This window comes from Candida metapsilosis (assembly GCF_017655625.1).
Source record: "Candida metapsilosis strain BP57 chromosome Unknown scaffold7, whole genome shotgun sequence".
NCBI classification, from domain to species: domain Eukaryota; kingdom Fungi; phylum Ascomycota; class Pichiomycetes; order Serinales; family Debaryomycetaceae; genus Lodderomyces; species Lodderomyces metapsilosis.
The window spans coordinates 1,436,313-1,461,716 of NW_027138165.1; the positions used below are offsets into that span (position 1 = coordinate 1,436,313).

Consider the following 25,404-nt stretch of genomic DNA (forward strand, 5'->3'; position numbering starts at 1 on the left):
GACAAGAAATAAAAAGGCAATAATTGATGTACAATCTACCCACCACCAACGTAAACAGAGAAGAGGGCTGGGTAGTTGGCCCAAACTGGTAATTTCAATGCAGACTGTATTGATTTTTTGCAAAGTGTGTTGTTCATTTCCTAATTATTCATTTTCTAATTATTGCTGTTCATTGTTTTGACGAATTTTGTGCCAAAATCTTGACAAAGTATATACAAAACGCACTTTTCAGCATTATACAGTCCAAGGTGCATAAATTGTATGTAGTATACTTTCAAGCCAAATCTTAATTTGTCTAACCCACTAAGACTACAGCTTGTCGAGTTCAAGAAAATCATCAAAGCCTAATACCATACACTCAAAATAAAACACGTTACCTCTAAGTAAAAGACTAATACATTGTGACCACTTGCATAAGCCATATAGCCTCGGGCTTCTATAGCCTTTGAAATAATTCTTTGCTTTGGCCTGAAGTGGCGTTACGTAACCTTTTTTTCGATTTCCTAATTTGGATTTCGCACCCAGCGATTTTTTACATGTTTGTGTAATGTAATACGCGCACCATACAACCCTCAAACATAAACAACATCATTATTATTCTCTTTCGGACTATATTTGAACCCATATGGTAAATGAGCCAGCACCCACCATGCACAATTGCTTAACACAAGCCGTTGACTGTGTTGCAGAACAATAGAGTGGAAAACTCTTGGAACTTGCATTTGGGAACAATATATAAACTCATCAAAATGAAGCTTTAAAAAAACCACGAAGTGGAAAATGGTTGTTTAACTCAAGTATACTTATACCCAAACAAATTTAGCCCTCAGCTCATACAAATTTGTACCCTAGTCCTTCATTTTCATTCTTGCTTTTGCTTTTGTTTAAACGCCCCCATTAATTCCAACTTTAGTCTATCATTAGTTTATCACCAACTACAGTCGTTCCTTAACACCCAAATTTATACCCCCAAATTTATTTAATTCAAAATGAAGTTCAACAAATTCCTTGCAAGTTTGGCAACCGTTTCTTTATTATCACAAGCAATTGCTGCTCCGGCGAAAAGAGATGATGGCGATGATGATGATGATGTTGTTGTAGTGACGCTTCAAACAACCGTGCTGGATGTGCACACTAATACCCATATTGTTAATGCTCCTACATCAACATATACCAACTTTATTGTGAGTGCAAGTACCAAAACTGTGACTCATTATACCGCCACTGTCACATCCACAATCTGGGGTACTGCTCATACTTACACCACTGTTGCTACTACACCTATTTCCGCTGCTGATGTTTCTCCTATTAGTGAGAATGAGGTTCAATCGTCTACTGCACAACAGCAACAACAACAACAACAACCATCACAGCCACAAACGCTGTCTAGTTCAGCACAAAATACTGATACCACTACAACCACTCAGCAAAATAATGCCGCACCATCATCCTCATCTTCACAACAGGCTGCTGCTCCATCTTCTTCATCTACTACCTCACCAAACACTTCCGCTGCTCCTGGTGCTGGCTCATCAACACAATTAGTTGAACCTTCCAGCACCCAATTGACTACTGAGACTACAGCAGATTCTCTGTCTGATGGCCCAACAATTACAGGCACTAGTATTCCAAGTAGCACTGATTCGTGGATAATTGAAAACGTGACTACGGTTACTTCTGATGGTGTTTGCTATGTAAACTATGATTACTACTATGAAGGTGATACTGAAGCAGATGAAACTGTGACGCTGACGTCAACAAATTATGTGACTGTCACTCTCCAGTAAGGGAAGAATAAGAAATGGCTCCTCTTCATCATCATCAAGTTTAGACTCGTTTCGGTTCCTTTGTATATTAATAAACGTTTGTAATAATTCGCAACTGCTTCAAACCGAGGCTGATCCTTCTTGTTGCCATCCCGTCATTTGCTCTAGCTTAGTGGCTGTTACGAATCAGTGACTGAGTTCTTCTCTGGGAACTGAGACGGCTAGCTATAGTAGATATCAACACCTTCCTTGCTATAGTGTGATAAGTGTTTTCAAAACAGGTCTGTAGCCCTAACTCAATACAAGATTTTTTTTTCTCTTTACTATGTTCAGCACGTGCTCGTACTAAAAAAAAGTTAGTGCACACTTCAACAAAAGCATTACCAGCGAAAAATCTACTTGTGAGAAAAATCCTCAACTCCTTTTTGGAAGATCGATATAACCTTTATCAGAACAAGACAAGATGGGTATGTTTGAGCAACAATATAGAGAGTTCATCTGACGGGGAGTCATTACGTATCACAAGAAAGAGAAACACAGAGGGAAATGCCACAAGGAGACAGACATGTTCAAAAATTACATTGAGGAGTGAAAAATTTAAATGGCAATAGAGATGACACACATGAAACACGATTTACCTTTTAATGAGAAGATGGTTTTACTTGAGAAGTGTATTATGCCTCCGTATCCCTTAAAGAATGAGAGTTGTGACAGTGATTTTCCCCAGTGGAGGATGACCCCCCCCATATACTTGACAGCTTGATACTAACAATTTATTCTAGTGAACGTTCCAAAAACTAGAAGAACCTACTGTAAAGGTAGAGACTGCCGTAAACACACCCAACACAAGGTTACCCAATACAAAGCCGGTAAAGCTTCATTGTTTGCTCAAGGTAAGAGAAGATATGACAGAAAACAAAAGGGTTATGGTGGTCAAACCAAGCCAGTTTTCCACAAAAAGGCCAAGACTACCAAGAAGGTTGTTTTGAGATTGGAATGTGTTGTCTGTAAAACCAAGGCTCAATTGGCTTTGAAGAGATGTAAACATTTCGAATTGGGTGGTGACAAGAAACAAAAGGGTCAAGCTTTGCAATTCTAAGGCTATGTTGCTTATTGTTTGCTACAAGTGTTTAAATATTTCAATAAAAATATATTAATGTAAAATATTGAGACGACCTAGTCAAGGGACATGTGTGTCAATGTAGAGATGAGGATGTACTTTTTGAGGTGGAATGTAGAGCTGGACGAGAGACTGCGGTGCGACGCATTACCGTGCGAGGCGAGACGAGACGAGACGAGACGAGACAACACGACAGAAGTTTCTTCTTGTGGTCCGCATACTGCGTTGACAGGAACGTTTCACGCCAGCGAAAAAAATGAAACGGCACTTGATTTTCACTCAAAGGAGTAAAAGAAAAAAATCAAAACATAAAACGACAATCGTCGCCTCTGAGTCTCTCTCTCTCTTTTTTTTTTTCAGTGAGACGAGAATAAACGTTGAGATCAGTAACCACAACAATTCAATTACTGGACGTGTAATCACTTGATATATTAAAGCAACACACTCATTTTGAAGAAAGATAACTTGTTCATTGTTACTCCAGTTAGTGCAGACTATTTGTTTTTGATTATAAGGACCGTTCGATATGAATTTCGATCAGTTAACAGACGAACAGAAGCAGCAGCTTTACCTACAGCATTTACAGCAGCAGCAACAGCAACAACACGAGCAGCTACTACAACAGCAGCAGCAACATCAACAATACACAAATCAGTTTGCTTCTTCACATGGACAAGCCTTTCAGCTGCAACACCAGGAACAAGTTAATCAAGGTGATGATAGTTTTATGGACGAAGACACAACTGAATTGGTAGAGGAGGTGCCTGTACAGTTTGATGACCAATCGCCTCTCAGAGGGCAACAACAACCTAATTACCAACAAGAGGGGTTCTTAAATGCTTTGCCTCCACAGATCAACACCACCTCATCGCCTCGCTTTACACAACTGGGCAAATTTCATCAAGGTTTTACGTCTCACGCTGGCTATAATAGTAAGGGGATACAGTTTAGTTCAATAGATTCTATGAACTATCAACCACCAGTCAATAATTTCACCCAGCTAAATAACGTGTCCAATACAAACTTGTCAGAAATTAGCAATGGCAATCAATCAACGAACCTGAATTTGATTAGTTCACACGATTTAAGCTCACCTCCAGACACTCCAGTAACATCAACTCCCTGGTCGCAACAACAACAACAACAACAACAGGGTCAAGTCCCACAATCAACACAAACACCCCCATCAACTGCCCCTCCAGCTTCACAATCGCCAGTGAGGGCTCCTCAACAATTACAACAGACACCGAACCTTACCCCACCAGCTACTGGTGCTGCTCGTAATGCAAATCCACCAAGTAATACAGGTTTACCCTATGTGCATCTCAATAGACAACCACACCTCTTGCCCAGCGAGGTTCAAGATCGTGGTAAAGCTGTTAAATTAAAGATGGAAAATTTCTACACAATGGCGGTTAATCATGCTATTGAAAGAAATCAAAGAAGAATGCAAATGGAACAGAAATTGATTGAAGAAGGGTCTGGAGTTTCTGAAGAACGGAAAAATCGTCATATACAAAACTATAGTAAGAAAGAAAAGCAGTTTTTACGTTTGAGAAGAACCAAATTGTGCTTGGAAGATTTTGAAACCATTAAAGTGATTGGTAAAGGTGCTTTTGGTGAAGTGAGATTAGTTCAAAAGAAGGACAATGGTCATATATACGCCATGAAGACATTATTGAAGTCAGAAATGTACAAGAAGGATCAATTGGCACATGTACGAGCAGAAAGAGATGTATTGGCAAATAGTGATTCACCATGGGTTGTTTCATTATTCTATTCATTTCAAGATTCTCAATATCTTTATTTAATTATGGAGTATTTACCAGGAGGTGATTTAATGACAATGTTGATTAGGTGGCAAATTTTCACTGAAGATATCACTAGATTCTATATGGCTGAATGTGTTTTAGCCTTGGAAGCCATTCACAAGTTGGGTTTTATCCATCGTGATATCAAACCAGACAATATTTTAATTGATCGTCGTGGACACATCAAGCTAAGTGATTTTGGGTTATCTACTGGGTTCCACAAGACTCATGATTCCAACTATTATAAGAAATTACTAGAAGAGAACCCTAGCCAACCACCATTACCAGCAAATCATTTAACTAGTGGTGGCAATAACAACAACAATGGACGTAACTCAATGATGGTGGATGCTATTCATTTAACCATGTCAAATCGACAACAAATGCAAACATGGAGAAAATCACGAAGATTAATGGCTTATTCCACCGTTGGTACTCCAGATTACATTGCTCCTGAAATTTTTGTTCATCAAGGGTATGGACAAGAGTGTGATTGGTGGTCATTAGGAGCCATTATGTTTGAATGTTTAGTTGGTTGGCCTCCATTTTGTGCTGAGACTCCTCATGAAACGTATCGAAAAATTATCAATTGGCAAGAAACGTTGCAGATCCCCGACGACGTACATCTTTCATCCGAAGCTGAAGATTTGATTAAACGATTATGTACCTCTGCTGAACAACGTTTGGGTCGATATGGAGGCGCTGATGAAATTAAAAATCATCCGTTTTTCCGTGGTGTTGATTGGGATACGATACGTAAAGTTGATGCTCCTTTCATTCCTAAATTGAGATCGATTACCGATACGAGGTTTTTCCCAACTGATGAATTGGAGAATGTTCCTGATAATCCAATCTTGACTAAAGCTATGGAACAAAGAGAGTTGGATGCCAAGAATGGTGGAAGAAAGAATCCAAAGGAGGATTTACCATTTATTGGTTATACTTATTCGAGATTTGATTATTTGACGAGGAAGAATGCGTTGTAGGGGATATAGTTGATACAAAATATATATATAAGGATATTGATTTGAGAGTATAGGAATCGTTGTAAATGAGAGAGGGAGAGAGCGAGAGAGGAGTTCAACCTCCGCAATTGACTTGGAAAGAAAGGAAGAAATCAATTGCGTCAACCCTTCTCTACTGAACACCAAACACTCCCCTCCACTCTAAACTAGCCACACGGCAGGTAAAAGTCATAATTTAACCAAGTTCTCTAAGATGCACATAATAATATATACCAATTGGAGACCAAAGATATAGCCGTTTTCTTTTTTCATGTTCTATGATTCGTTGGTAATTAACAGTTTTGAATAAAACTCGGTGCGGAAATAACTTTTTTTTTTTTTCTTTTACCCGGTAATTACACTAAAGCTAGAAAAAGAGTCATGTACGTTTACACAAAACGGTTTAGTGTAAAGCGTTGGTTGGTTTTTTTTGCTTTTCGTCTAAAAATGGTTCTCGACTCATTTTTTGTCAAATCCGAACGGAGTTCCGAATGTAATAATGCATATACATTCGTAAAGAAGGAAAACAAAAATAAAAAGCGGGCATAAAATTTCCTATTTCGGTGGTGCATATGGTTTAAGTCCTGTAAGGAATAGCAAGCTGCAATAGTGGTTTTTATTTTTTTCTTTAGATTGCGCATGTGTGGATTATAATGAGCAAATTAAAGTAAAATCCATAGCAAAGAGTGGGTTTCTTTGAAATAGGAAAACAGGTGATTTGTTGTAGATTATACTTGTTGGGTGGGGAGCACTTGGTGGTGGAGTGGTGGTGTCACAGGAGGATTGGTGATAGTGAGAAAACGCGGGGCTTTTCAACGAAAGATGAAGATAAACCATTGCAAATTAAGATTTTTAAGCTTTTAATTCTTTTTTGATAGAAGTTTAAATAGGGAAATCTGTCAATTGCTCGATGAGCAATTGTTGGACTTTGTTTTGACAGGCAACAATCAAGGGGCTTAATGTGCCCCAACACAAGAAGTGGTAGAGACGTCTCTACCACACACTCAGTTGTGCTAATTTTAGAATAATGAATCCTAATTGAAGAAGTTCTGTTTGGGGGACAATGCTTGTATAAATTGCGCAAACAAAAAAAAAAATAAAATAAATAGAAATAAAGAAAGGACACTAAGAACAAAATAGCGCTGGATTTATTTACTATTACGCTTGTTTTAGTATACAATAACAAAAGGCCTCAGTTTTTGTGGAAAGAAGGCTGTACTATCTCACACTAGCAGCAGCATGGATATTCAAAATCGTATGATAATGTGGTTTATAGACAAGGAGATTATGTATGAAGAGAGAAAAAGTGTACGTTTACGAGTTGAAAAATGCTCTTTCTTTTTTTTTTCTTGTACCTTTATTAGTAAACGTTGACTAAATATAGAATCATATGACGTAGCAGTAACAGTAGTATTACTGTACATGTTCTTATTCTTCGGTGTATGAAGAAATCTTAAATCCGAAAGTTTTTCGGATGAGATGGATTCTGCACAAAAACCACAAAAGTTCAAAATAAAAAAATAAAAAATAAAAAATAAATTCTTAAATTGCTTTTGTGGATTCTTTTCATACTCCTCGGCATTAAAATTTGAATGGCAACAGATCTCTATAGGTTAGCCATTTGGTTAGAAGCCATATAGATTACTCTTCTTTGGTCTCTCTGCTTTGTGTTGAGGCTGTACTTCAGGGTTATGATGATAGCAATCTTAAAGAGAGAGCTAGAAATGGTTTGCCCAATTTGGCTACTATTTGCTCTAAAAGCGGCTTTTTTTTTCTCTTGCATTTGAGATAAGTTTTCTTTTTTTCCGCTTGTGGAGTATGGATGAGATGGATGCAAATAGCCTTTTGAATGACCAACAAGATAGAGATATCTTGAAGAGAGGCTAAAAGAGGCACTGCTCCTGGTTATAAAATGATATACAGCTGCTTAAGTAAAGGTTACTGTTTGTTTGTTTGTTTGTTTGTTTGTTTATTTATATAGTTTCTAAAGATAGCAAATTACTAAACACCGCTACTAATGCAATAAAAATCCGTATTTTGTACGTCTTATAGGAGGAAAATGGGTTATTCTTGTTTCGGCTTTTTTTTCTTTTGCATATGTGTTTGATGCATGGAAATATGAATCTCGATAGAAATTGCTATTATATTCGGTTATTTGTATATCCTATATACAATAGAGACGGTGCACGTTGCTTGTTGTATGAGAAATTGAACTTGAGTATAGAGCTTTATTGTTGTAGTGAAGTGTTACTATTTATAGGTGTTGTACTTCCAAGAGTAATTGGTAAATATATATATATATGTATATGCATCATGTAATTATGGGTTTATTGTGTTATTGTATTATTGTGTTATTGTTTGTTATTGTTTGTTATTGTTCATGCATTGAATTTATATTTTTTATTATATTATATTTTATTTTATTTTATTTTATTTTAATGCCGAAAAGAAAAATAGAAACCCAAATAGAATATGAAGAATCATTTAAAGATGTATGACTTATATTCTGTTTATATATATATAAGCAGAATCCACAACAGAATTATTTTGGTTGCAAAGTTTTTTTTTAACCAATTGACTCTTCAAGACACACACCACCGGTTTTTCTATATAACCATACTTACAGTAGCAACAGGACTACCCAAGGGTGACTATTAATTATAGATACTGGAAATTAAAAGCAAATAGATTTTTGAAGCAATTTGCCAACCAAAACAACACACATTCACAAACAAACTTCTACAAAACTAACCGAGTCCTTTTTTTTATCAATCACACCATGAAAGCGTTTTCTACACTACTATTGCTCTCTGCTGCTGCTACTGCATCCCTAGCAATGGATATGAATAGAGATTCGAAAAAGGAGCATGAAGATGTACAAGTCACGTCTGTTTCAGCATCTCCATCAAACAGTGGGGAGGATTCATTATCTGGTAGTGCTAGTACCGCCACAGCTACAGCCTCAAGTACAGCTTCACTAGAACCAATTCCTCACGTTATGAAACATATGCATGGGGTACCAATCTTGGAAACTGAATTATTACCAGAAGAACGTCTTTATTGGGAAAATTACAATACTACAACTTATTTCACTGTACCTTCAAAACATCGTCCTGCCTTGTATATTCATATTGTCTTGGGTTTATTCTCCATCTTTGTTACTTATCCAATTGGTTTAATTTTCAAAAATTTGGGTTTAACAAAAACTTATCTTACTACATTGTTGGTACATTCTGTTACTATGATCTTATCAATGATGAATTATAGCATTTTCATCAACTCAATACCAAATATTTACCCTGGTAACGCTTACAATTCAATGATTGGTGTTTTATTTGTCACCACTATCATGCACTTTGTTTTTGCCTTGATTACCAGTATCACTCCAAAACTTGCTTCAGATGGATCAGTTGCAGCTGGATCTGGGGTTACTGGCTCATCCACAAGTGCAAATGGAGGTTCATATTTCACTCTCCAATCTCCACCAATTGGGTGCTCAGATAATGAAGAAGAGGCTGATGAACAGGCACTGGTTGACTCAACTCCATTGAATTATGAAAAAGTTTTTACCCCACAAACAAGATTAGACAAATTCAAGACATGGGTAGCTGAAACTAGATTCCATTCTGTTTTTAATATCGTTTTCAATGCATTGCATTGGGGCCATTTCTTTTTCTACTTGATTTTGGTACCCACTGGTGTTGCTACATTTTGTGTTTACGGCCAAGGAAAATCAGTTTTCAACTTGTTGGCTCATTTTATTAAAGGTGGTGTTTTCTTCAGTTATGGTATCCTTACATTAGGAAGATATAGTGGTGCATTTACAAACAAAGGATGGGCTTGGAACCATAAATTTGTTACTGCCAGAAAAGGTAATGTCCACAACTTCTGGACTAGATTCCAAAACAGAGGTCTTTGGACAATGGAAATGATTGAAAGTTCATTAATTTTATTCTATGGATCGACAAATATCTTTTTGGAACATTTATCAAATGCTGGAAAGGAATGGTCACCAAAGGACTTACAACATGTTTCTATTGCTTTCATCTACATTGGATGTGGATTATGTGGTGTTATTACTGAATTGAAGTTACAAGATTGGCGTTTTGAACAAGCATTGGCCAATTTTAGGAAATTGATCTCAAATGGACATTCCGAGAGTGATGAAGAATCAGCCAATGTCATGGATGATGCTAAAAACATTGTTAAAGCTAGTCCCGGGTATAGTCCAAACCCATTCCCAATTGTCACTGTTTATTGGACTGGGGTTCTTATGTCACAACATCAACAAGCATCACAATTGTCTACTGACATTCATGTCCAATGGGGTAATTTGTTTGTTATTGGCTGTGCATTCAGGTTCTTGACTTATATTCTTTTCTTGTTGCATGCTAGTAAACCTAAAGATTTATCCAAACCAAGTCGTCCAATCACTGAATTGGTGGTTGCTTTTAGTTTATTATGTGGTGGATTAATCTTTATGGAATCATGTGATCCAGTGGTTTCATCATTTGAATATTACGGATTGACAGGAATGTTTACATTGAATTTGTCTTTGGGTTTTGTTACCTTATTTATGAGTTGGATGATGGTGCTTTTCACAGTTAAGGACTGGTTAAAGAATAAAGTAGCACCAAAGGAAGTTGTATAGAGGGAAGATACAGAGAGTACAGGCTCACTGTAGTTTTATCCCCAGAGAGCTTCTGAAAACTTTTATTTATTTATGTTTTTGTTATGGATTAACGAGAAAAGAACGAACGTTGTTATTATTGGAGGGCGTTATTACTAGTTACTGTTTACGACGTTGATCTTTTTGCTTTTTTGCTGTTGCTTGTTACTTTGAGTTTTTTTGATTGCAACCTTGAATAATACTAATTTAATTACAGATATCCCTTAATTCCCTTTTTATATTTATATAATTATAAATACGTCTTTTACCTTAATATAATTGAATTTGAATGACAAAGTAACACATCATTCTTAGGCCGTTGTGCAGGACGCAAAAATTAAAGGCGACAGAAACAAAAATATATCGCGCGCTGAGAGGTACAGAGACGATTTCGGTGGACCTCTTCACACGTTTCCACTTTACAAAGAATGTGATCAGCGTTACAAACTACAACTGGGTGGGAGTATCTCATTACAAAAAGAAAGAAAACCAAGTTAGTAGTATTTATTTATCATCATATATCTATCACTATGAGAAAACATTATTGCCCCCTCCTTATTCTTCTGAAAATGTAATCATTTAGTCCTTGTTGAAATTGTGAATATCTTCTTCTTCCTTCAATCATCGGCATTAACATCAGGTGCATATTGTATTATTAACCCCTTAAAGCTTTGTATCTTGACCACACCAAAAACAAAAAGATTTGAAAATAAAAGTAAAAAAGTAAAAAATAAAACGCCGTGTGTATAATAATGTTGTAGTAGTCTCATAGTCAGAATATTTTGCCATCTTCTTCTTCTTGTTCAAAAATTTACAAATTCTCCTGCCTCTGATAGCCTCTGCTCCTTCCGCTTCCCTCTCTATATCAAATTTACAAAACAACACATTTCTTCGACTTCTTTATAACAGGAGGCTCCAAAGCCGCAACAATAGCTTCATCAAAAACCGTCTTCAATCCTCGTTGCGTCAAAGCCGAACACTCAACATACTTGACAGCTCGCAACTCCTTAGCCAACTTCTCTCCTTGTTCAGGAGTAATTGGCGACAACTTTTGTCTTTGTAATCTCTGTAATATAACATCATCATTTCGTAAATCGGTCTGAGTACCAACAATCAAACATGGCACACCAGGACAATGGTGATGTACTTCAGGAAACCATTTTTCTTTGACATTTTCAAATGATGCTGGTGCAATTACTGAAAAACAAACAAGGAAAACATCAGTTGAAGGATACGACAATGGTCTTAATCTATCGTAATCTTCTTGTCCCGCGGTATCGAAAAGACCCAATGTGAATGGCTCATCGCCAATCATTACTGTTACTGCATAATTGTCAAATACTGTGGGGACGTAGTCAGCAGGGAATTTACTCGTGGTGTATGATATTAATAAACAGGTTTTACCGACGGCACCATCACCAACAACAACACATTTTATGGTCTGCATGGTAGATTAACTATTGTAAAAACTGAAGTAAAGTGAGTATATTTTGATTATGGAAATTTTTGGTGTTTGCTTGGGGAATATAGAACAAAACCTTTTTTAGTCACTGTTGATAATTATTAGTAGATATAACAAAGTAGCGTTTCTCCTTCTATTTGTTTGATTAAAAAATGGGTGGGATTCTATCTTAACTTTTGTTTTTGTATTGATAAGAATAGAATAAGTGTGGAATAAAAAAACAAAAGTATACTTTGATGGTTTTAATTAGTAAAAGTGTATTAAGTTGAATACGAATGGTAGAGTTGTTTAAAAAGTGATTGAAAGTGAGTGGGTGTGTAGTGATTAGTAAGTTCTGTTAGGTTTGGTTTTTGGATTGTTGGTTGGTTTTAATTAAAATTTTTTTGTTTTGATTTTTGTTGAAGGTTTTTTTTCTGTATTGTATCGTAATTAATATATTAAATTGATTATAAATAGGAGAGAGAGACATAGAGAGAAATTGTACGAATAGTATGGGGGGTGTCTTTCTTACACAATTGATATATAAACACTACATGTATGTATCTATCTACTATAAAATAGCCCCATTCTCTAAAGAGTTAGATTCTTCGGCTAGCACGGGATATTAAAACTGTGTGTATATATATATACCTTTTCGTCGTGTGTTGTCTTAGAATGTTTCTGTTATTTTTAATGTCTGTCTGTCTGTCTGTTGTCGTCAATTTATTTTTTTTATGTCGTGTGAATTGTAAAATTACGAGAGACATATCAAATCAACCACAATTTGAATCCTTATTAAAGCCCCAGTCAGACCATAAACAACAATTCAATGTCTCAGTAGAGTATCCTCTTTTTTTTTCATCACTATTAATTAAATATACTTACATATGACTAAACATAACTTCATTTCTATACATCTCTCATGCCACCTCCCTCTCTTGTCCTACTTTAAATTAATAAACCCTTGATCTCCTTGCATTATATCCAACTCACTAGTAATCTCACTAGGTAGATTATTAGTATTCGCCATCTCATTCAAGTTTATTCTAGTCCGTTTAGAAGAAGTAGCCGCGCCATTAGAGCCACTACCGCCCTTGTTAACGTCATTATTATCCCCACCATTCAACTCCTCTCGCTCCTCCTCGTCATCACCACTTTGGAACTCATTACCATAATCATCAACAATATCAGGTCCTCCTCCCAAGAAATCCATCATCATATGCATACCACCAGCTCCACCAGCATATTCTTCAACATTCAGAGGCAATACTTGAGCAACACCTTCCAAGAACCACACTTTATCCTTCATTTCCATAGTGAATGATCGCAACAACTTGTAGTAAGATCTCATTATCCTCATGGACTTGACATCTCCCGACATCAACAAAGACATAAATTGTTTATCCAATAATGCCGGGAATGCAAATATCCTCAATATGAAATCAGACTTGTACCTTTCCTTGTGTAATTTATTCAAATATGCCAATGTAATCAAATATGGAGAATCAATTTCAACAGGGAACAAATCGGCAATATCAGCGTCGTGGCATTCAAGATCAGCATAAAATCGTTCTCCATTATTACCTCTGCCACTACCATTAGCAGAAGGTCCTCCATTGGTGTTTAAATTGGCCTTTTGGTTGATAATATCACCTAAATCTCCTAAATCCACACTAATAAATTTGTAAAATCTCGACGCTTCAGTTAATGGCCACACAGCAGTTAAAATTGTTGCTGCACCCTTCACATGGAATATCCATGCTGATGCAGGTAAAGACTTGGGAGATGTTGATGAAGGGAAAGATGCATTAGCCAATGAGTCCATAATTAAAATCAATGCACTAGCAACTAACGCATCAGTGTTATCAGCATTGATATTTAACACCGCCTCTCTCAATAACCTCAATGCATCGCCTCTATGACAAGTAACACATTGATCCAACCCCTTTTCAGTTCGTGACAAATGAGTAGCACTAAATGCCAATATCGAGTGCATAAGAAATGGATGCTCAAATGCCAACATTGGAATATCATGGATCCATATATTGGTTTCAGAAATACCAGCCCCTGTAATTGTATTGGCAACTTGTGATGTATAATGAAACATGAGCTTTAAATCCAACATATTTAACGTGCTCGAATTCATGGCTTGGGCCATCGTTCGGTTGTTTAGTGGAACAGATGAAGGGATTTGCGGAGTTTGATTCGGAGCAATATTAGGTAGAGTACTTCCATTCGACATAGATTCAGAAGGTGTAGCTGGAGGAATGGTAAACGGTGGTGAAGATGCAGACCCTTGAGCACCCAAATTCATAGCAGCCTGTAATACATCGTCTCCAATATCTTGTGGTTGTAGTGGTCGATTCAGTTGCTGCTGCTGTTGTTGTTGTTGTTGTTGTTGACGTGGTTGGTGCTGTTGCAGTTGCTGATGTCGTTGTTGTTGCTCAAACTGTCTGCTCTGTGATGAATTTGAGCGGTATTGCCCATTCTTTTGGCTTGATTGTGGCTGACCCAATTGATCACGCTGTTGCGGTTGTGAACTCAACAACCCATCTAAAGGTAATCCACCAGTACCATTCATTGCTGCGGCAGCCAACTGATCAATTAGTCCACCACCAGATCCAGCACCTACTCCAGAAGAAGAGGCAGCTGTGGCAGCCGCAGCCCCGTTCCCACCAAACAATCCAGCCAAATTACTCAAATCAATAGGCAATTGTGCCAATGCTGCCAAATTCGATAAGTTTGCCAAGTTACCAAGATTCATAAACCCACCCAAGCCACTTGCTCCTATGTCACCACCACTGCTCATTCCTGCTAAGTTGTTAACCAAATGAGCAATATTCAAATTGTTCAAGTTTCCGGCACTTAGTAGTCCTGAAGATAACGCACTCAATGGGTTAGCCATTTGTGGACCCATACTTGCCATTGGGTTATTATTTGGTGGGAGGGTATTGCCCACATTAGGTGGCTGTGTTGTATTTGGACTTGGGGTTAGCGAAGGTGTTGCTTGTTGTGTGGCTCCTGCGGATGAATCCATTCCATTTAGGGAATTTTGATCAATGCTACCGTTTCTCGATGAAGCATCACCTGAAAAAGTTTCACTAGCAAGGCCATCGTCACTTCGTGCGTGAGTAGCACTAGCTTTTGCAGATTTTGTCTTCACCTTCTTCACTCTTGGCGATGGCTCCGTCTTCACCTTCTTAGGCTTCTTTTCTGGTGGCATAGTCTCATTCGGATCCATATGTAAGTAACCACAGTCCAAATTCAACTTGACACAATTACCACAAAGTGGTTTCTGCTCGTCACATTTGACACGACGCTTCTTACAAGTTGAACAACCAGATCTTGATTTCTGATGATATTTACGTTTCCCCGTTGAGGCTTTTAGATTTTTTTTGATTGATTCAGGTGAAGCACTCGACACACTCGAAGATCGACCTAGTGCATCATCAATTGCACTTGAATTTGCTCTCAGTCTTGGTCCCTGTCCTTCTTCTGTCTTGACATACTGTTCATTGAACGTGGGAAACAGGTCCAAATTCGAGTTTGCAATTTCTTCCTGGGCCATGTCAAACTAAGACGCGTATGGTTTTGCAATAATAAAAAAAAAAGAATGACAAAAGGTTGAACTATGTCCCCCTTGTAATATATTGTAAAATGATTTAGCCCTAGGCTTTGTCAATGGTACTTAAAATAAACGCCGCAAGATGTTGAACGTTGCTGCTATCCTAAACCAATGGAATGCAATTATGACAAAGCGAATTGCAGGAATTTGGCTGTGTATTTGAGTACCTTTAAATATTGGAGACAATGACTGACAATCAAATTTGAGGCTGAGTGTAATTACTAATTCGTGATTTGTCAGCTTGTGTGCCCTTGTGTATTTCTTCTCACGTAGGCAGTGTTTTATCTCCGTAATCTACTCTATGATGATGTCACAGTGTATAGTGGGTAAACTATTGGTAATACAAACAGAAATCTCGTCGTATAGACGAAAACGAATTTTTTCTTTTTTGTTTTTTTTTTTTGTTTTGCTTCGCGTAATTTGTTCTTGATTTTATACGACGAGAAGAGAGTAGAGAATGAGGGAAAAGTTTAAAATTTCGGGATTTGCTAAATTCCGAATTATCACGAGATCCCGAATTTGGATCAAAATTAGCGTCTTTTTGCGCCTACCCCACCCCCTATTTTTTTCTTTTTAGTCTCTACCGATACTGTCTCTCTTCTCGTCCAAGCCTTAGGCCTAGGAAATTGAAGAGCTGTTACATTGTTCTATAACAGAACCGATTACAATCTACAACGGTTTTAAGAAAAGTATTTATTGCCTATTTCGATTTGCTATATAAAAACTAACTAGAGAGCGTATCTAAAGTTGGGATTTTGTTTATCGGTTAGATCAGCGAATTCGTAATTTTCAATGTGGCTCATATCAACCGGTGGTAAAGCATCACGTCGCTTATTTTCAAAATAATACGACAAGTAAACCAAAATTAAGCACACTAAAGACACCGAACCAGCGACAACAATGCCAATTTTTCCTCCTGAATAAACAGGTGCTTGGCTATCGATGAATATTTGCGGACCAACCAAGTTTCCAACACAATAGCCAATCAAAAATATGGCACTGAATGTCACTTTCTTTGTATGTCCAGCAACTGATGATGAAATTTGGGATGTGAGACAAATGAAACAAAGTGGAAAAATATTGTATAGATAAAGTCCCGTAAGTTTGCCTTGTTTAGTAGGTGCAAATGCCAAAAGACATTCCGCCACTACCGTTACTGCTGCAATGAATATAGTCACTAACATCCGAGACTTTATGAATCTCAGCAACCAAGCAAACAAAACGCAGCCAACAATCTCGACCCCTCCTGATGGCATTTGCATCAAAAGAGCTTGTGCTGTGTCAAAGCCAAATTGTTCATTAAGCAAGATTGTCCTGAATGTTGTCATACCACCATTGGGAATGTTATTGGCAATAGAAAAGATGAAGAATAACCATGTACGGTGATCAGTCAATGCTTCAATAAACTGATCCTTTTTGAACCTTGGGTTTCCAAATCCTTGCTGATTAGATCTGATTCTCTCAACCACCAACACTTTCTCCTCTTCGGTAAGAAACCACGCTCCAGTTGGGGTGTCAGGGATATGAAACATGATAACAAACCCTAAAAATATTGTTAAAACACCAGTAATGACAAACACCAACTTCCAAGCGGGTAACGAGTATGAGTCCTGATGCTGATAAGTACCATAGGCAATCAAACTACCAAGAATGGTACCAAACCCATTTGAAGCAAACCACCACGCAGTCCTCAAAAAATGCTCCTTCTTTTTGTACCATTGTGACGTAAGGATGGTAAAAGCGGGAGTTATAGACAGTTCCAACATACCCATGATTGTTCTAAGTGCAATAAATCCGGCATGTTGTGGGACCGAACACAAGGCGAGAATCATTCCCCATAAAATAATAAAGCACCCAACAGTTTTTGCAACTGGGAATCGTTGAAGAAGCAACGATGCGGGGAATTCAAACACTAAGTATCCAATGTAGAAACAAGTTGTAGTCCAACTGAACATATCCCCCTTCATGTTTAATTCAGTTCTCAACCTTAAAATAGCACTATAACTGGTGCTCAATTTATCCATGAGTTGAAAACAGTACAATAAACACATGATAGGAAGTAAGCACATGTCAATCTTGCGCAATATTCTTTTGTCAGTGGCTGGGTCTAATGGCTTACCCTCACCTTTATGCTCCATTACAAACTTCATTGCAACATCAACATTGTTTGTGATTTCAATCTCTTTCCCACCAGGGGACACAATTGTGGTTAACACATGTTTATGCTTGTCTTCCAAGTCATCTTGGGTGAATGAAACCACAGACTCAAGTTTCAAGTTGGAGTCTTGGTCTTTTTTATTGGACATTTTCAGGTTGATTTATGGAATGTTATCATTGGAAATTTATCAAGAGATAGATACAACACTTTAAATATGTTTATCATGTTATCGCCTCTTGTGAGTCAATTTAGGCACTGAAAATTGGACGAGTGGGGTCTCCACATAATATAAAGTTGAATTCGGGCCGATGATGATAACGAGATAACAAGCACGGCGTGGAGTTTAGTATTGCATTTGTAGTTGAAAGTGCTATTTCAGCAGTTGAATTTAAACTTTAAATTCATGATCCGAATCAAACTTTTGGAAAATGTCATCATGGTGTTATAATACAGCATAATCGTATGAGAATTTCTGTTAGATAAGGAGTATCCTGCATTCGTGGCTTTCTTGGAAGGCTGTATTTCAATGATTGTTGATGATCCCTTCTCACTGGCCCACTCGATGATGCTTAACAACAAGATGTACACTAAGTCGTCATGATTTATTGACTGTCCCCTTGACTTCCCAGCACTCAAATGTAGCAGTTCCTTCCAAGCATCTAGTCCCCGCAAATTTCAAACATTTAGTCGTCTCTATCAATAAATTCTATCAAATAAATGTCGCTTTGACTAAACTTTAAATTTAGTACAACCACGTCTCCCCCCTCAATCTCCTAAACTCACTTTCCCGCGTCAGCCTCACATGTCAATGTACCACAGCACTGGACGTAATAACCTTTTGCACTTAGGCGACATATGAACCATCTAGTATAAAATAAAGTTTCAGGGTGAGTGCCAAGGCAAATGAAGGTGGGGTTTTGTTTTTGGTTTTCCTTCCACATTCTTTAGACACGCATTGGGAAGTACAGCCGAAAGCGGCTTCAAAATTATAAGAGCGCTTATGCAACATCAGAGTCAAAGTTTATATTGCTTCAATCTATCTCTACAGGGAAAGCTTTAGAAGTACAGTTAAAATTTCTGTAATCAAAGTTAATAAGAAGTAACAAATGATCAGGTTCGTACCGACATTCATATCAATTGTGGTACAACTGAATTAGAATATATCGTAACGCTAAATACACGTCGTTCGGAGTCATTCTAAATCCAAATTTCTACAAGCAAGATCACATCGTCAGAATGAGGAAATTATAACAGACTATTCTATGATCCAAGGTATATGACACCACTTTTGAGAATATACATCACTCTTTCTAAAGTCATGGCTTCATTAACCAGTTTACCTCATGGAGCTTTGGAAGAGATATTTTCTGAACTCAACCAGCATTATACTTTAGCGCTTGCTCCATTGCACTCTAAATTTCACTACGTTGCCAAACCCAAGTTGTATCGCAACATCTATGTATACACCCCATGGAAATTGAATGACAAATTGGAACCAAATGAACTGGGGGTAACTTTCCGCATCCCCAATAATCTTAACAATTGCAAGAGCATGAAATATTCAATTATATCATCAGACGTGTTTGAAAGATATTTTATGAGAATGGATCCGATGCAAGAGATCAATCGTTTAGAGATGTATGGACACAATATGACTATGATTGATTGTATTTTCAGACATTTTAAAAAAATTAAGCTTTTTGAACTAGTTGCAATGTTTTACCCAGAACCAACATACCTAGCTCGACAACCTGATCACCTCGAGTTCATGCAACAATACCTTGATAGTTACGGCTGCAGTACTCATTACATCTGCCCCATATATATTGGTAGATTCAGCAAACCAACACTAGTTGATGTCAAGCTGATTAATATTACGGAATGGTATTGTTATAACCAACTTGATGGACTCCATCTGTCAACAAGCTTGACGGAGCTAAAGATCTACCACTCGCTGGGAAAACACGATATGAGATTTCGGTTTACTATGAAGTTGCGTCTGTTGCATATTTTCGATTGTTGGGCAATCCTGGCTTTCAATTTCCCGTTATATGACTTTTTTGACACCAGTTGTCTTTGCGAGTTGTCGCTTAAGGGCGATATCAAGTTGAAAACCGTATTCAGCTGCACAGACATGGAGCAAGAATTCCCAAGATTGGAGCAATTGTGCATTCGATTTGACGGGAAGAAGTACGCTCCTAGTGCAGTCTATATACTCAAAGAGTATAAGCATGCCAAACTCAAATCCCTTGTCATATCGAGCCGTACAAGCCTTGTGAGTGATGCAAGGGCTGTTTGTTCATTAATTGCAAACTTTCCGCGCAGTAGTATAAATTGGTGGAATGAGATCTTTACATGTGGGACCAGGAGATTGCTTTCTCACAGCATGACAGTGCTTAGTCCCAATCTCCCATTTGGGGTTGTTGGCTACCACTTCATCGAATCGACCCGTGATGATTTGACCAATTTTGAGCATACAATTACCGATTATTCAGGAAGAGAGGTCAGAGTCAAGCTTAGACGTTTGTATACGCAAACTGAACTTTATACCATATGCAACATGAAAGATAGTCACTCAAAAATTAGACGTGAACGCTGAAATTACTGGACATCTACCTTGTATCATTTGGTTTGCATGCTGTGGGTGGTCTTGGGTACAGGTCACCGCAGCTAACTGCATACTCTGAAGTACAGTCTGGGGTAAGACATCTCGTTCCGTTTGTTCTCATTTTGAGGCCGAATCAATGTATAAGCTTCAAGACAGTTTAAAGTTAAGGTTCGACGCATAGATTCCAAATCAGGCCAGCTTTCTCCAAATCAGAACTCACCGTTTAGACTTTTGAATCAGCAGAATATCGCCCTCTATCATCTGTCCTCCACTTCCAGAGTCAAACTGCATTTCCTCGAAAAGTATTGTTGTCTCAATTCATTCAGTAAGACAGAGTCCACTTTAGTCAATCAGAATCAAGGAATCCTCTCTCCGAGTCAAACTTTGTCCATGCGCTAGTTTTCATGTTTTAGATAGCTTAGCGAGCACCCATTTAGTACAGTTTCCGTTCTTCCATAAAAAGTAAATCAAAAAGTTTCTGCAAGCGAAGTGGATTAACGTTTTGTGTCAATAATTTATTTGTCAACAAGTGCGGCTTATGAAACCACTGCACGAACTATCCTCTAAATATCGAACCATTCCTTCAGCTTAAAGTTTAGTGAAAGAGGGGTTATGTTCATCTTGATGTTGTTGAATCAGATACCTAGAAAAGCGGAATTTTTGTTTTCCTAAAGTACACCTTTCGGAGTCAAAAGTCTAAGGATCTGTTATCCTCTGCTAGACTACGGCTCCTCCTCAAGTATGGACCCACTCTCCTCCTCTTATCAAAAGAGACTTAAATTGTATCTGCTGCTATTTTTTTGCATCAAAATCTGGAAAAAATAGTTGAACAAAAACTTTGTTGACTCTGAATTGATAACTCTAAAACACCAAAATGCTGGTAAACAAAGGTGAAATATGACACCAATGCGCGAAAGAAGATATTAAGCGAAACTGGCTTGCTCTCTTGCGTCACTGTGTAGATAACCACAGATGTGCATTGATAAGGTTGCGTCGCTACCAATTATCTCTACGAAAATTTCCACCAATATCTGAGAAGTGATTGATAATCATCACTTGCGACTTACACCTTAAAACACCCCCCCCCTTCAAGTATGTCAGCAAAGCCGCTTTGGTTTAGATGGGCGCGTGTCTACTTTGCCGGTGCCTGTATCATAGGAACTGGAGTAATACTCTACCAAACTATTAGACCATCAGATGATGAGTTGATTTCCCAATTTTCACCCGAAATTAGAGCTGAATATGAGAGAAACAAGGAACTAAGACAAAAGGAACAACAGAGACTAATGGAGATTGTTAAACAAACTGCAGCATCAAATGATCCTATTTGGAAAACTGGACCTATTGGATCGCCATTGGAGAAGGAGCAACGGAATTTGAGTATGGAGTTGGTTGATAAAGAGTTGTTTCACAAGACGAAAGCTGAAGAAGCGCAAAAGGAAGCAATCAATAAGAGTGTTGAAGAGTCAAAGGAGCTCGAACGGTTGTTACAAGAGCAAAAGAAAAAGTCGGGATGGAACATCTTCTCCTGGTGATTTATTTAAATTTTGTAAATAGTTATTCATTTTTATCTACTCCAGAATCCTCTATCTCTGGACAACGACAGCAAGATCGACTGACTTATTGAAGCAGCTGTACTAGTGGCACCAACACCGGCTCCACCATTGCTTACTTGACTATTTGCCTCATCAACAGCAGCAACAATTCTGTTTATATTTGTATCGATAACCATACCTCCTTGCACGATTTCTTCCAATACTGTTTGTAGCACCTGCCAGCCGAATACCAAATCCAACTCACAAACGTTGGTAAAACACTTGTCTAAGCATTCAACAAATACTTGAATTAAATCTAGTATACCCAATTCCGATTCTTGATCATCGACTATAAAGACAAAGTATAAAGTGGCATAGTGACGGTAGATGACTTTGATATCATCTAGATCCTCAAGAAGCTTTGGTGGTGTGATGAAGGAACATTCCTGGGGTGTTCGTACTGATATCAACTGGTGCACTTGTTGAAGAAGTAACTTTTGCGTCGGTATATCAACGTTGGTATAAAACTTCATTAATCTGGGTACTCCATCGTTATTGACTAAGTGGTGTTAGTATATGAAAAGGAAGCAGCATGGGTAATCAACATACATATAAGTACAGAATGAATCATTGGTGTAATTAGTTGAAACAGAAACAAGAACAGTGTATAGAGTTCTATAACCACTTTTATCTCGAAAATTGATTTTCCATTTAATTTCGTCCACCCCTCCACCAAAGACATGTCACTCGAGGAAGCAAAAGAATTGGATAAAAAGTATCCAACTTACAAAGACGAGTTTTGCATTCCCACATTTGAATCACTAGGTATTAACAATGACAAATTCGCCAAAGATACTGAATCCATTTACTTGTGTGGAAATTCGCTTGGATTAATGCCGAAACAAACATCAACAGCTATAAACAACGAATTGAAAGCATGGTCGATGCGAGGAGTCGAGTCACACTTCAACCATCCCCTTGAAGAACTGACCAACTGGGTTGACATTGACTTACCTTGTGTGCCATTGTTGGCACCTTTGGTTGGTGCAAAGGAGAATGAGGTTGCAGTTATGGGTTCATTAACATCAAATTTGAATGCATTGCTCACTCATTTCTATAAACCAAATGGTAAGAGGTCCAAGATTCTATTTGAGAAACAGGCATTTCCTTCAGACTATTACGCCTTTTTGAATATTGTTAAATTACATGGGTATGATGAGTCACATTTGATTCAAGTGGATAGACCAAATGGTGAAACATATTTAAAAACGGAGTTGATATTGTCAACAGTTGATGAGAATTTGGATGAAATTGCACTCGTATGTTTCCCAGGTATCCAATACTATACTGGTCAATTTTTCGATATCAAGAGAATTACAAACTACATTAAGGAAAAGGCTTCTGAAATTGTAGTTGGTTGGGACTTGGCACATGCAGTAGGAAATGTACCACTCCATTTACACGACTGGGATGTTGATTTTGCACCCTGGTGCTCTTACAAGTACCTCAATGCTGGCCCTGGTGCCATTGCTGGAATATTTGTTCATGAAAAGCATACAAAGGACAACACAACTGAAAAATACAAGCCTAGGTTAGCAGGATGGTGGGGTAATAACAGTGCAGATAGATTTAAGATGTTGGAAAAGTTTGATCCTATTGCGTCCGCATTAAGTTACAGACAACTGAACCCAAGTGTGATTGATTGTGTAGCTTTAAAATCCTCATTACAGGTGTTTGAGAAAGTTGGCGGAATTGAAAAGTTGCGTGAGAAATCAGTGAAACTTACTCAGTTCTTGCAGGACTTGTTGACTAGTAGTAAGTACTACGTCCCACAAGATAGTACAGACAGCACCAAGTTTGGATTCAAGATATTGACGCCATTATCACCAGAGGATAGAGGGGCCCAGCTTAGTGTATTATTCCAACCTCACAGGGACAATAAGCAAGATAATGTGATGGAAAAGGTGTCTGAATACTTGCACAACCATGCCATCATTTGTGATGAAAGAAGACCCGATGTTATCAGACTAGCACCATTACCGTTGTACAACACATTCGAAGAGACGTACATTGCTATGCAACGCTTATTTGAGGTATTGGATAGTATATCATCCGACTACAAGTAAATAAACAATTAATTTTTTACAAAATATCTCTCTTTTATTTATTCTTACAAAGTTTGAGCAGTGTGGAAGTTCTTACCAGCGTAGATAGCCTTGTCTCCCAATTCTTCTTCAATTCTCAAGATTTGGTTCAACTTAGCCAATCTTTCGGATCTAGCTGGTGCACCAGTCTTGATTTGACCTGATCTGATACCAACAGACAAGTCAGCAATGAAGGTATCTTCAGTTTCACCAGATCTGTGGGAAACCATAACACCCCAACCAGCAGCGTATGAGTCGTTGGCAGCTTGGATGGATTCAGTCAAGGTACCAATTTGGTTAACCTTCAACAACAAAGCATCAGCAGCTTTAGTTTCAATAGCCTTTTTGATTCTGAGTGGGTTGGTAACAGTCAAGTCATCACCAACAATTTGGACCTTACCTTGAACCTTGGTGAAGAAATGGCTCCAAGCTTCCCAGTCATCTTCAGCAAATGGATCTTCGATAGAGACAATTGGGTATTTTTGCAACAATTCACCGTACAATTCAGCCAATTGAGGACCAGTCAACCACTTGGATTTGTCAGAGTCTGGGTTCTTAAAGTCCAAGTCGTATTTACCATCCTTGTAGAATTCAGATGAGGCGACATCCATGGCAATGTCAACCTTACCGGTGTAACCAGCAGCTTCAATAGCTGAGACAATCAAGTCCAAAGCTTCTTGAGCAGTCTTGATATCTGGAGCAACACCACCTTCGTCACCAACGTTACCAGCTGATTGACCGTACTTCTTCTTGGTCAAGCTCTTCAAGTTGTGGTAAACTTCTGAACCAATTCTCAAACCTTCGCTGAAGGATGAAACACCAGATGGAACAATCATAAATTCTTGGAAAGCCAAGTCACCACCAGCGTGAGAACCACCGTTCAAAACGTTTTGGAATGGAACTGGCAAGACGTATTTGTCTTGTTTAGCCTTGGAGATGTCAGCAATGTGTTTGTACAATGGGACATTCTTTTCAGCGGCACCAGCCTTAGCAGCAGCCAAAGAAACACCCAAGATAGCATTGGCACCCAATTTTGATTTGTTTGGAGTACCATCCAAATCGATTAAAAACTTGTCAATCTTGGCTTGGTCAGTGACGTCGATTTTTGCCTTGATCAAAGCTGGGGCAATGGTGTCATTGACATTGGCAACAGCCTTCAAAACACCCTTACCTAACCATTTTGATTTGTCACCGTCTCTCAATTCCAAAGCTTCATGGACACCAGTGGAAGCACCAGATGGAACAATTGCTCTGAATGAACCCTTTTCAGTGGTTAAGTCAACTTCAACAGTTGGGTTACCTCTGGAGTCGTAAACGTATCTTGAATGAATCTTAGTAATAGCCATTGTGAATAATAATTAGAAATTGTAATTGATTAGTTCAATTGAGTAATTAAAAGAAAAATTGGGAAAAGTCTGTTGGTTTTATATATATTTTTTTTTTCAAAAGGGGAGAGATTGTCGGAAGACTGTGGTGTGTGTATGAGTGCAAAATTTCAACAAAATTTTTAAAAAAATTGGTAC

General features: G+C 38.0%; 11 protein-coding genes across 11 annotated transcripts; 6 read left to right on the top strand and 5 right to left on the bottom strand. All coding sequences in view use genetic code 12, as the record gives it.

Moving 5' to 3' along the window:
• Positions 1–989: 989 nt before the first annotated feature.
• On the top strand, positions 990–1,787 carry FGR41 (Fgr41p; the record flags this gene model as incomplete). The annotated part of the gene is made up of 1 exon (XM_067694357.1): positions 990–1,787. One exon carries the CDS (start codon positions 990–992, stop codon positions 1,785–1,787), a length of 798 nt encoding a protein of 265 aa, XP_067546685.1.
• Positions 1,788–2,229: 442 nt separating this feature from the next.
• On the top strand, positions 2,230–2,865 carry RPL42 (60S ribosomal protein eL42; the record flags this gene model as incomplete). Its single annotated transcript, XM_067694358.1, has 2 exons — positions 2,230–2,233; positions 2,549–2,865. 2 exons carry the CDS (start codon positions 2,230–2,232, stop codon positions 2,863–2,865), a joined length of 321 nt encoding a protein of 106 aa, XP_067546686.1.
• A 547-nt stretch (positions 2,866–3,412) lies between these two features.
• CBK1 (serine/threonine protein kinase) lies at positions 3,413–5,683 on the top strand (the record flags this gene model as incomplete). The annotated part of the gene is made up of 1 exon (XM_067694359.1): positions 3,413–5,683. One exon carries the CDS (start codon positions 3,413–3,415, stop codon positions 5,681–5,683), a length of 2,271 nt encoding a protein of 756 aa, XP_067546687.1.
• Positions 5,684–8,480: 2,797 nt separating this feature from the next.
• Positions 8,481–10,352, top strand: I9W82_005208 (uncharacterized protein; the record flags this gene model as incomplete). The annotated part of the gene is made up of 1 exon (XM_067694360.1): positions 8,481–10,352. One exon carries the CDS (start codon positions 8,481–8,483, stop codon positions 10,350–10,352), a length of 1,872 nt encoding a protein of 623 aa, XP_067546688.1.
• Positions 10,353–11,241: 889 nt separating this feature from the next.
• CDC42 (Rho family GTPase) lies at positions 11,242–11,817 on the bottom strand (the record flags this gene model as incomplete). The annotated part of the gene is made up of 1 exon (XM_067694361.1): positions 11,242–11,817. The coding sequence occupies one exon, from the start codon at positions 11,815–11,817 to the stop codon at positions 11,242–11,244; it is 576 nt and encodes a 191-aa protein (XP_067546689.1).
• A 937-nt stretch (positions 11,818–12,754) lies between these two features.
• UPC2 (Upc2p) lies at positions 12,755–15,379 on the bottom strand (the record flags this gene model as incomplete). Its single annotated transcript, XM_067694363.1, has 1 exon — positions 12,755–15,379. The coding sequence occupies one exon, from the start codon at positions 15,377–15,379 to the stop codon at positions 12,755–12,757; it is 2,625 nt and encodes an 874-aa protein (XP_067546690.1).
• A 785-nt stretch (positions 15,380–16,164) lies between these two features.
• I9W82_005211 (allantoate permease family MFS transporter) lies at positions 16,165–17,742 on the bottom strand (the record flags this gene model as incomplete). Its single annotated transcript, XM_067694364.1, has 1 exon — positions 16,165–17,742. One exon carries the CDS (start codon positions 17,740–17,742, stop codon positions 16,165–16,167), a length of 1,578 nt encoding a protein of 525 aa, XP_067546691.1.
• A 1,170-nt stretch (positions 17,743–18,912) lies between these two features.
• Positions 18,913–21,737, top strand: I9W82_005212 (uncharacterized protein; the record flags this gene model as incomplete). The annotated part of the gene is made up of 3 exons (XM_067694365.1): positions 18,913–19,891; positions 20,924–20,941; positions 21,361–21,737. 3 exons carry the CDS (start codon positions 18,913–18,915, stop codon positions 21,735–21,737), a joined length of 1,374 nt encoding a protein of 457 aa, XP_067546692.1.
• A 32-nt stretch (positions 21,738–21,769) lies between these two features.
• Positions 21,770–22,368, bottom strand: APS3 (Aps3p; the record flags this gene model as incomplete). The annotated part of the gene is made up of 2 exons (XM_067694366.1): positions 21,770–22,296; positions 22,347–22,368. The coding sequence occupies 2 exons, from the start codon at positions 22,366–22,368 to the stop codon at positions 21,770–21,772; spliced, it is 549 nt and encodes a 182-aa protein (XP_067546693.1).
• Positions 22,369–22,477: 109 nt separating this feature from the next.
• Positions 22,478–23,863, top strand: I9W82_005214 (kynureninase; the record flags this gene model as incomplete). Its single annotated transcript, XM_067694367.1, has 1 exon — positions 22,478–23,863. One exon carries the CDS (start codon positions 22,478–22,480, stop codon positions 23,861–23,863), a length of 1,386 nt encoding a protein of 461 aa, XP_067546694.1.
• Positions 23,864–23,907: 44 nt separating this feature from the next.
• On the bottom strand, positions 23,908–25,227 carry ENO1 (phosphopyruvate hydratase; the record flags this gene model as incomplete). The annotated part of the gene is made up of 1 exon (XM_067694368.1): positions 23,908–25,227. One exon carries the CDS (start codon positions 25,225–25,227, stop codon positions 23,908–23,910), a length of 1,320 nt encoding a protein of 439 aa, XP_067546695.1.
• Positions 25,228–25,404: the final 177 nt, after the last annotated feature.